This window comes from Garra rufa, chromosome 2, assembly GCF_049309525.1.
Source record: "Garra rufa chromosome 2, GarRuf1.0, whole genome shotgun sequence".
Taxonomy (NCBI): Eukaryota; Metazoa; Chordata; class Actinopteri; order Cypriniformes; family Cyprinidae; genus Garra; species Garra rufa.
In genome coordinates, this window is record NC_133362.1 from 43,075,104 (window position 1) to 43,087,036 (window position 11,933).

Here is an 11,933-nt window from a genome sequence, read left to right on the forward strand (position 1 = left end):
CTAGATGTCATGCTTTTACAGAGGCGATACATTAATCATTCTAAATGGCAACATGTTAATTATAACCATGCATTTCAGAAAATGACTCTTACAGACGCAGCTGGGTTTGTTTCCAGACCACTGGTTATTTTGCTGACACGATATTGTCCTCTCTCCAACCAATTCAAAAGCTGCCTGACACTCAAAGGTCAGCACATCACCGTGTAAAAAACGGTCCCCAGTTCGCTTTCCATATGCAGGGACGCCTGGGTCTCCACATCCACCTTTCTCAATTTCTGTGGAAAACAAAAGTACATGATTTATTTCATTTAAACATGCTGTTTTCAGCCTGGCAATTTGACCACCTTTTGACACAGTAAGTAGCCTGATACATGCGTGTTACATTAGAACTTATATTTTTACTCAAAATAGTACCTTGAATAATTATTGTACAAAAGCATGCATAAGCCCAAAATATGGAATAAATATTGCCTAAATTGGAAATTTTCATTTCTAAATGTCTCTAGTATTTCTTGTTGGTTGCATTTTATCACTTGCATTTAGAAATACTTTTTCTGTGCTGTCCTTGACAGTATTGGAACGGTCATTCAACATATTTTTGAGTTGTGAAAATTACTGAGCTAAGGCTGTATATTTCCAGGAAATGTTTTGGAAGGCAGTATAAAATGACAGTGACAAACGAATGATGTTCAGGAAGAGTTCATTTTTATGTTAACAACTATGGTGTCAGCTCAGCAGCAAGCGCTCTATTGACCCAGCCAGCCGATAATCTACAGGGGATGAGTTTCCCACTTGCGGCAGATTCCACAACCTCTACAAGGTGTTAAGAGCACGCTAAATACCTTTAGTGCTGCCACAGGCGATTAGTTCAAGAATCCACAAGAATGGTAGGCTATCGTGTTAGGACTGCCAACTCATCAAAGCAAACCGCTCTTACAAGCAACAGTGTTAAATAATGCACAAGAAGGCTATTGGGAACATTACCAGTTATAGAAATGCTCTGCTAAACATTCGCATATATTTTTGTATGGGTTTTTTAACACTGTTAACACACCATTAAGCTAATGTGTTTACCTTCCTAAAGCTCTAGACCAAACAAATCTATTATGTCTCATTGACGAAAATGTCAAATTTGCCAGGACAAGTCATTGTGTTCCTTAGACACTGGAAAAAAAAGGGTAATAAATTAAATGTAATAGCCACCATAAACGGAAAAGCAATTCTCTGACATTTTCTGTGCAATTAAGTGTAAAATAGTTTTTTTCAAAGTTAACTTTTGTTTAGGTTCTTGGCTAAGTACTCAAGCATTTTCTGTTTAACATCTATTTATTTTATGTATTTTTTTTTTTTTCAATGTAATGGTCCTTTTTTTTAACAGGGTATTTTTCACCTGCAAATTGTGTTAGAACCTGCTTCCCACAAAGTGGGGGAACAGTTCACTTAGAACTGAAAACTGTCATTAATTACGTACTTTCCTTTTTTATCACTTATGTATGCTATTTACAACATGCATGCTTTGGAACACTTTAGGATACTTTTTAAGTCCCTTTAAGGCAACAAGTTTGGAGGAACTTAAAGTCCATATGACTAGTTCTCCATATTCCTTGCCATTCCTTGCAACTATTTTGTGAACTATTTGTTTAACTCTTTAGAGGGTTGGGTTTAATCATCTACTATGAAATGAGCCTTTGGTCTATTTGATAAAGCTCATTGTTGGTGACCACAGTTTCTGTAAAGTTTATAATATCAGTCCTTTGCCAATCTAAGAACTTTTAAATGAAGGTATGAAATGATGAATTTGAGTTTGACATCTACACGGCCTCAAACAAAGTGTCCCACCAGTGGGTCCCGGTGGAAATGTTGTCAAACATGACAACGTGACTAGAAGCACAAGTGTGAAATTGGGTTTACACAAAGTTAATTGGGTTTGTGTCATTGTGCTGGGCTATCCAGACAGTGAGAATTGCTCAATTGTGAGGTTACAGTTCAGAGTGAAGAGCGGCTAGGGAAACACTCTATTTGTATATAAGATATTAAACAGCACACTTTGGAAAAACAAGTTTTGGGGGTTTAAAAAAAGAATGATATAGATAAACAACACCAAAATATTTGTGCTGAATAAATTAAAGTGTTCTCACATTTACATTACATACTATTTAAGGAACTCCACTCTGTATACATGCCACTTTATTCTGCACTAAATATTTAGACATGTAAAACAAATAAAATGTTATACCATAAAATGAATATAAAATATTTTGTTCTGTTTCTAGGTCCAACCATTAATTAATCATGTGAAGAAAAAAAATCACTTGTTGATACAATTTGCAACAAACAAATGATTACAATTATAAATGAATGCAAAATAAACATTTTCACTAGCTGATAAAAATATTTAATAATATGTATTAAATTAGAACAGGATGTAAAACTAGAAGCACTTTCACCACACTGTCAAGAAGAGTTAATATCTTGAGCTAATAAATTGATAATGGGGCCACATGTTTGCTTGCGAATAAGAAATGGTGGTTTTCTGTAGCAAATTTTATCAGTTTATCTGTGTGTATGTAAATACATGCCTCAGTGTATTCTCAGATCTGACTTGCTTTGATGCTATTCTCCTGCAGGCTGAACGGCAGGTAGAATATTTCACGCAAGCTTTTCAAACATGTCTGCACAGCACATATGCTGCTCCATTTGCCTTCAATTTGCATGGTGTTTTGAAACTGGTACACTTTAACAACCAAAAGTCACCAAGCTATACATTTTCACTGTAAAAAGGAATAAATAAGACATTGATATTACTTGGAAAAGAAGAAAAGTGTGACGGTTTACAATTCTGTTTCATCACTCCTACAGCTGGTGGAAATGACCTTAAGAAAAAGAAAACCAGAAGGTGTTTTCGAACGTTACGATAACATACCTTCATATACAGCCTTGAAACCTTGCGACCCGATCGTGTCATCGGACTGCAGATGGAGCCACATCTGGTTGCTCATGCTCACAATCAAATCGGGCACGCTGGATCCCGTGAGACTAGAATAGAGGCACAAAATCAAATTTTATTCTTTGATTTGTGTATTCATATGGAGCCATGAAAGCTTATACATAAACCCAGTGCCTATTTCAAGTGGTGTTTGCTCTTGAAAGAAAATAATAAACTGTTATTCTATGGGCATGAATAAGTAAGTCATGGAGGCATTTGTGAATAGAAGCATGTGTCTGTTCAAAGTTTAACATAAGAACCCTTTTTGCTCTACTCACACATAAAGTACTCTTCGAGCATCACCTATCTTCCCTCCGTCGCCCACTGTTAACGTATCGTACGCTCGCTCTAGATCAAACTCTTCAAAAGCCAGCTTGATAACCTATAGGAATAAAGGAGAGGTCATAAAAAACACCATAGAGCAAAAAGCCCAGAGTAGAATGGCCCTATTCACATGAGGCTGACTCAGAGAGTGATCGTATTAAAAGAAGAAGAACAGCACAACAGCAAAGCAAGTCTTCTCATGGCTACACATGTAAGGCTGATTGCTGAAGCAGAGATGAAGGTGCAATTAAATAATTTTTTTTAATTCCAGATATGTGAGACTTTGAGAAGTTCTGCCATGTGTGGTGCAAAGCCTGAGGAAACGGGATGCATGTTCATTTGATGTAAGCACAGAAAGGAAGACAGCAGAAAGAAAATTGGATTCAAGGAGAGATTGCTAGAAGGAGAAGAGGGGGAAAAAAATCAAGCTTAATTAGGACAACCCTATTATCAACATCCTTACTTTTTTTTTTTCTTTTTTTTTCTCCAAATGGCCCATTAAAGAGCCATTATTCTCATTTATATTCTGTCCCATCTTTAAATGTGATTGGTGTTTTTTTTTCTTCAATGTTACCTTCTCCTATTCCATATTGAAGAGATAATTCACTCAGAAATGACAACTGCGTCTTCATTTACTCCCCCTCATGTTGTTCCAAACCCGTATGTCTTTCTTTCTTCAGTGGAACACAAAAGAAGATGTTATGCAGTATGACAGCCTCAGTCACCATTCGCTTTCAATGCATTTTTTCTTGTTTTAATACAATGAAAGTGAGAGGGGAATGAGACTGCCATTCTGCCTAACATTTCCTATTGTGTTCCACTGAAGAAAGCAAGTTTGGAATATTTTGCACATAAGCGTGAGTTCAATTTCATTTATACTGCTATTTTAATATGCAGGAAAATAAGTAATTTGTAAGCTGATTCCCCCAGAAAGGTTTAAACATTGTGTCTTTTCCATACAATGACCTAGCTCGCTGCTTAACCACCATAGTATGATGAATCGTTAGAGAAATTAGTACCAGTACCAATAGTACCATTTGATCCATGTTGCTTCAACAATAAACAACTATTGTTAAAAATGTCGCACACATGTGTTGGAGTTATGACTTCTGGTAATCAATCTAACTGAGGTTATAATTATTGTCAGATTGTTCTTTAACACAAACAACAGAAAGGCGTTTTTTTTTTTTCATACACAGTATGAAATTGGTATACACTTCTGTATATAAATGTATATATTCTGTATATATTCTTTAAGTCAGCAGCTTTTTATGCTTCTACCCCCATATTGCAATGATGTTTACAATGTTTATGTTAAAGCTTAACAATGCTTTTGGGAATTAAACACACCCTTGACCGACATAGCAGAAATGCCTCAACCAATGCCATGTGTTTGTTCTTTAAAACTTAACCTACCATATATGAACAGTTCACTCCCACAATTAAAATTCTGACATTAATTGCTCACTATTTTTTGCTCTGTCACCTTGTTCTTATAGGAATAGAATTATCCCTCTTCTGAAGTATAAGGCATCGAACAAGGTAACAGAAAAAAATATATACTATTAAACAACACTACCTTTAAATGTGCTATAAATCATTTTTATGGACTAGCACACAAAAATCCTACTACCTAATACATATATTACTGAAATAGGTATCCTGAGAACTCTCACCTGTCTTTGTGACAGTGCTAGATTCTGTAGAAAGTATGTAAAAAGAATGTAAGCTACCCACACCACACTATTGAAAAGGATTATATTATTTATCATATTTCCTACTTGAAAAAAGTACAGTAGAATGCTTTGAGATTTCCTCTTTGTATTGAACTTGCAACTTGGAAATGGTTCCTTCTGTTGATAATTGTACACTTGCAAAATGCTAGAAATGTGTAGCATTGTTCAGCCTATGCAATTTAGTTGCTAGGACACCACTTTTTGACAATCAAACACCTGCAAATGCTAACAAAAGCATTGGCATACATCATCTTCTGTCATTACAATGGTTGGTGAAGTGAAGTATGAATATCCCACACGTGACTTCAAATGTTACAAAGTTTTAGTCTAGCAAATGTTGGTGAAGTGGCTAAAAGCATGTGTAATTCATGGATAATTACTAATAAGAAAATATATGGCTGTTCAAACATCTGCAGTGTGTGCATCAATTTATAAAAAAAACCCCACCAAATTAAGTGAATATAGAGCTTATATATGCAGTGCTTTGCAAAAGTATTCACACCCCTTAATTTTTTTCACGTTTTGTTATGCTGCTGCCTTGTGTTTAAATTACTTGTTCTTCCCACATCAATCTACACTCAATAATGACAAAAATGATATTGTACAGGTTTGTAACAACTTTGAAAATGTATTATACATTGGAATAATTGTGGGGTTTTTTCTAAGTATTCATACTCTTTTGAACTTTAGTTGAAATTTAGCTCAAAGCATTCATATCGCTTCTAGACGTTACTACACTTCAAGTGGAGTTAACATGTGGCAAATTTAATTGAATGGATATGATTTGGAAAGGCATACATGCCTTAATAAAAGCTTGAAAACAGCTTGAAAATGCATATCAGAGCAAAAACCAAGCCCTGAGGTCAAAAGAACGGCCTGTAGAGCTTAGAGACAGGATTGTATGAAGCCACAGATCTGGGGAAGAGTTCAGAAAGAAATTCTGCTGTGTTGAAGGTTTACAGCACCATGTAGCCTCCATTATCCACAATGGAAGAAGTTTGGACTAACTAGGGCACTTCCTACAGTAGAGCTGGCCTCTTGGCCACTCTTGGTGGTGTGGCCAGAATCAATCCTCTCCTCAGTGAAGATGCATGAAAACACACTTTTAATTTGCAAAAATGCACCTAAAGGACCCTTAGACTGTAAGAAAAAAGCTTCTCTGTTCTGATGAGCCTCAGTTCAAAGCATCATGTATGGGGGAAACCAGGCACTGCTCATCACCTGCACAGTAGCATCCCAAAAGTAAAGTGTGGTGGCAACAGACTCACGCTGTGGGGCTGTTTTTCAGCAGCAGGGATTAAGGGATTCCTCAAAGTAGAAGGACAGCTCAATGCATCAAAATATAGAGATAGCCTTAATGAAAACCCAGTTGAGAGCATTGAGAACCTCGGACTGGGCAGAAGGTTCACCCACCAATGATCCGACAACGATCATAAGCACACAGCAAGAGTGGCTTATAGACAACTCTGTGAATGTCCTTGAGTGGTCCAGCCAGAGCCTGGGCTTAAACCCAATCAAACATTTCCGGAGAAACATGAAAATATCTGTCGGCTCTGATCCAACCTGACAGAGCTTGTAAGGTGAAGAGGTGAGAAGAAAATGGCAGATAATTGCCAAATGCAAATGTGTAAAACTTGTTGCATTATATCCAAAAAGTCTGTAAAGGCGCTTCCACTAAATACTAAATATTAAATGTATAAATGCTTATGCAATGTACTTATTTTAGTTTTTTGTTTTATATATAAATTTGCAAAGCTGTCAAAAATCAGTTTTTGCTCATTATGGTATATGGATTGTAGTGGATGTTTGTGTGTGTGTGTATGTGTGTGTATAAACAGGCTTATAAATCATGCACAATGAGTTTTTTTGATGAAGTAAAAGTGTGCACAATCTCCTGTGAGGGCTAGGTTTAGGTATAGGGTAGGTGTAGGGCGATAGAAAGTACGGTTTGTACAGTATGAAAACCATTACGCCTATGGAATGTCCCCATAAAACATGTAAACCCAACGTGTGTGTGTGTGTGTGTGTGTGTGTGTGTTTGTTAGGATAGGACAATATTTGGCTGATATCTGGAATTTGTGGGTACAAAAAAAAAATCTAAATATTGAGAAAATCACCTTTAAAACTGTACAAATTAAGTTCTTAGCAATGCATATTACTAATCAGAAATTAAGTTTTAATATGTTTACAGTAGGAAATTTACAAAATATTTTCATGGAACATGATCTTTAGTTAATATCCTAATGATTTTTGGCATAAAAAAGATGTGTGACCCATACAATGTATTGTTACAAACACACCCATGCTACTTAAGGCTGGTTTTGTGGCCCAGGGTCACAAATAATATAGTTCTTTAAAAATAATTTCAGTACAGTGAGATATGTGACCCTGAACCACAAAACCAGTCTTAAGTCGCTGGGGTATGTTTGTAGCAATAGCCAAAAATACATTGCATGGGTCAAAATTATTGATTTTTCTTTTATGCCAAAAATCATTAGGAAATTAAGTAAACATCATGTTCCATGAAGATTTTTTGTAAAATTCCTACTGTAAATGTATCAAAATGTAATTTTTGATTAGTAATATGCATTGTTAAGAACCTAATTTGGACAACTTTAAAGGTGATTTTCTAAGGATTTTGATTTTTTTGCACCCTCAGATTCCAGATTTTCAAATAGATGTATCTCGGCCAAATAGTGTCCTATCCTAACAAACCATGCATCAATAGAAAGCTTATTTACTGAGCTGTCATATTATATATACATCTCAGTTTTGTAAAATTTAACCTTATGACTGGATTTGTGGTCCAGGGTCACATATGTACAAATAAGTCATAGTAACATTTTATAATTGCTACAGTGTCTACGGTAATACAGCAAGCAGGTTGACTGCATCAGTATAAAAAGAAAGGAACGATTTAGCAACACTGAGAAGATCTTGACAAGCAATCTGTATAAAATGTCAGTGCTGATACAGAGTCGTTTGGTGAGACCATAAACTAGAAGACTAAAATACAGGCTTTTAAATTATCCTGTCAGAAGTAAAGATTCTTTTTTTTACAGAAGACTTAGCAAGAGGATAAAAACAGCACTCATGGTCTACATAAACACAATCAGAGAGTGACAGGACAACTTAGCGATTGTTCTCTGAACCAGCTTGAAAGAATTATCGATTTCTTTATTTTATACAAAACTTAAAAGGCCTGACGGCTACCTCAATGACTCTCCCTGTGTTTGAGAGAAGACGGCTCTCGATGCTCTTCAGAAATTGCTAAATGGTGTGGTTTTATTTGCATCTTTATTCATCCAGGAGGGGGAACAAAATGTGAGAAAGTGTTTACAAATCACATTCAGTGTTACTTACAACTATAGTGTCCCCTCTGAGCTGTGAGCTGTATGGCAAAGCACATCTGATCTTGCCACTGCACAAACCAACAAAATCCAGTATTTGTAAATGACTACAAACTATTTGGGTCTATCAATGATTCAAATATGCAGCAGCAATAAAACAAATAGCTAAAATAGTTACAAATATATAAAATTAATTTTGCACTCATACTGCTTTCTGACTGAACGCGTCTGCATTTTAATCACAAGATGCAAGGTTTATTTGATTTCAGAAACATCATATTAATTTGCTCCAAAAACACTATACATAGCCCTATACATGAAAAATCTACAAATGAAAACTCATATTTTTTGAATTCCTTAAACTCTACTTTCAACTATTTAACCTAACAACCTTATATTTAAGTGCAGAAGAAACACAAAATAGACCATACATCGACAAACTTCATGAACAACAAATTGGCTACAACTTTCCAGTGCCTGTGATAAAAAATATATTCTTCAACCAGTACAAAAGTGCATGTCCCCTTGATTTTAATCAAAACACAGTATAATGTAAACAAAATGTGTTTTGTTTGTTTGTTTGTTTGTTTGTTTGTTTGTTGTTGTTTTTTACTAAGCCCTTTCGGACTGGTCCTTGCTGAGCTACAGAAATCCAGGATGCATTTCTGAAAGCTTAATGCAGGAAGTAAGCTCAGCCTGCTACCAGGAATGATTTAGATTATAGAAACCTTTTTTTTTTTTTCATATTTTTCTGAAACATACTGTGAAAAAAAAAAAAAAAAACACCATTTTAAGTTCAGTGAGAAACTAAATAAATGTAATTGTTTACTTAATTGATCCAATTAAAATAATATGACATATCTTTAAAAATGTGGCAGTTTTATATTTTATGACATGCAATATCAAGATATATCGTAGGAATATAATAATACACTACATTATGGTAAAGACCCAATCAATTAAACTAACCATTATCAAAATGCCTAAAAGCTGACCTTCCACTAACAGTAATTACAACATTTCTAAATATCATAAAAGGCATATATTTGAATCATTGCTTGTTTTATCATTTTGAATCTGTGCAAAAGTGGTTGTTTATTTATAATGGCTTCTTTAACTGAAAAAAAAAAAAATCAACCTAAGGGAAAGTGGACTGAAATATAATGTAGTAAAGCTATTCCAAAAGGCAGCACTAAATATTTTACCTAAAGAAATTCAAGGACAGGAACAAATAATTTCATGAGCTGAATCTGACTGTGTTTCATATTATGTCAACTCTGTATAAAAGTTCTATTTTCTAATAAATTATGTTGTCCAGTGAAACCTATTGTCAGTAAATGGCCTCTCTTTTTGGATGGACAATAAGCATTATCCAGGCCAGATCAACATGATAGAATGCTACTGGTTTGTAAGCAGGCTGATATCTATTACTAAACTGGCCTGTATCAGCAGTCAGAACATGTTGTGGAACATGACCTTCTTGTCTCGGACCATATGCTATGACAGAGACAAAGATCAAGACTGCATTTTTATGATCTTTTGAGGTCTTAACATTCTGTTCTCAGTTCCCAAATTTTATTTTTTTTTTTTTTTTTTTTGGGGGGGGGGGGGGGGGGACTTTTAAAGAATCTTTAAGTGTGTACAATGCTTTCAATATAACAAGAAGTTGCAAGAAGGTCAGGGGTTCAAGATGCTCCAAAAACAGAAAGCTAGATAACAAAGGCACTATAATTTATTAAAATGCCTTTTTTTCACATGGCTATATAAAAATATGGTAACAGTTTATTTTCTGGTCTCTTAACTAGTTGCTTATTAGCATGCATATATTCTAATGTGTCATAGAAGTAAAACAATAGAACCTAGGGGTGAAATCTCATTATGAAATAAATGTTTTTCTCTATTTCACGTTGGCCATTATTATTGGCACCCAATTATTGCAACATCCTTTTCCCAAGATTAATTTTCTCCAACAATGTCTGTCTAATGAGTTTGGAGAACACCTGACAAGAGATCAGAGGCCATTCCTTCAAACAGAATCTCTCTAGATTCTCCAGAATCTCTCTCTTCCCAGCTTCATGTTGGTGCTTCTTCTCATCAGTTTCTATACAGGGTTCAGGTCAGGGAACTGGGACGGCCATGGTAGAAGCTTCATTCTGTGCTCAGTGACACAATTAGGGCCCGAGCCCAAAAGGGCGAAGGCCCTCTTGTTCTTCTAAGGATTCTTATTATTTTCCTCTTTTTTTTTTTTTTTTTTTCAAACTTCCGGGCACTTTTGGGGGCCTTAACATACTCAAAAACTCTTGAAAATTTGCACACATGTTGGAATCTGCGGCCATCAGGACGCCACAGAGGCTGGGACCCGGGCGTGGTACAGGGCCTCTAAAGCGCCCTTTTGTACTCTATGTCATAGGCTCCACCCAACAGGAAGTGAGATATTTAGGGCTGAGTAAAAAGTGCATGCTCTGGAATTTGAAATACTCCTCCCAGGATTTCCATGGGATTGTCACCAAACTCGGTCAGCATGATCTCAAGACATTGGGGATGCAAAATTGCGAGCGGATTTTTGATATCTCGAACGGTTTGGCCGTGGCAAGGCGACAAAGTTATGGTGAGAAATGAGAAACAGGAAGTGTCTAATAACTGTTGCACACATTGCCTGATTCTGATGAAACTTCACCAGTTTGTTCGTTGTATGATGCCGATTACATAAACGTGACTATTATGAGTCAAAGTTATAGCGCCACCAACTGGCAGCAGGAAGTGTGTCATTTTCAAAATGCTTTGAAATCAGCCTCTTAATTTTACTCAATTTTCTTCAAGCTTCATCAAAATAATGTCAAAACACGGCCGATGAGAATATGTAAAGGGGTCGATGATAAATCAAATGCTGTTGCCATGGCAATGTGTCAAACTTTAAAATTAGGTTCCTGTCTTTTTGAGGCAGATAACATGCTTAGAATTTCATGAAACTCAACACACACATCAATATTAATGATAGTTAGACACTGGCAAAAGGTCATAAATGGGTGTGGAGCAGGCACTCTATAGCGCCATCTTTTGACAAAAGTTGGGGCTTAGTTTTTCCTACAGTCACCAAACTTTGTACATATACAGTATTGTTCTCATCAATCCGGACAACTTTCTAAATTAAACTCATTAGCTACGACCAACAGGAAGCCGGCTATTTTGATTTGAATGTGGATTTTTGGAAAAATCAGACTGTAAACAAATTCATACTCCTCGTAAGAGTAACATGCTGTTCACACCAAACTTTAACAACATGAAGAGAAGATTCTGAAGATGCTAAATTGCGAACGGATTTGGGATATCTTGAACGGTGTTGACGTGGTGATTTTTTAAAGTGATAGTAAAAAAGATAACCATATTTTTTTATATATATATCTTTAAAGTGCAGCATCCAAACTCTTTAAAACTTTTTTTCACACAGAGAACTAGTTATTCTGAGCAAACACTGTAAAAATTTTAAATCTGTAGGGGGAGGGGTGAAAGGGAGGAGGGAGAGAGAGAGAGAGGAAC

General features: G+C 35.8%; 1 protein-coding gene across 1 annotated transcript in view; it reads right to left on the minus strand.

The window, feature by feature from the left end:
- The window catches only part of csmd1a (CUB and Sushi multiple domains 1a), a 406,871-nt gene that overhangs the window by 155,872 nt on the left and 239,066 nt on the right, over positions 1–11,933 (minus strand). The window contains 3 exon segments of the mRNA XM_073834675.1: positions 93–275; positions 2,924–3,036; positions 3,265–3,368. Coding sequence (XP_073690776.1) covers positions 93–275; positions 2,924–3,036; positions 3,265–3,368 — 400 coding nt within the window.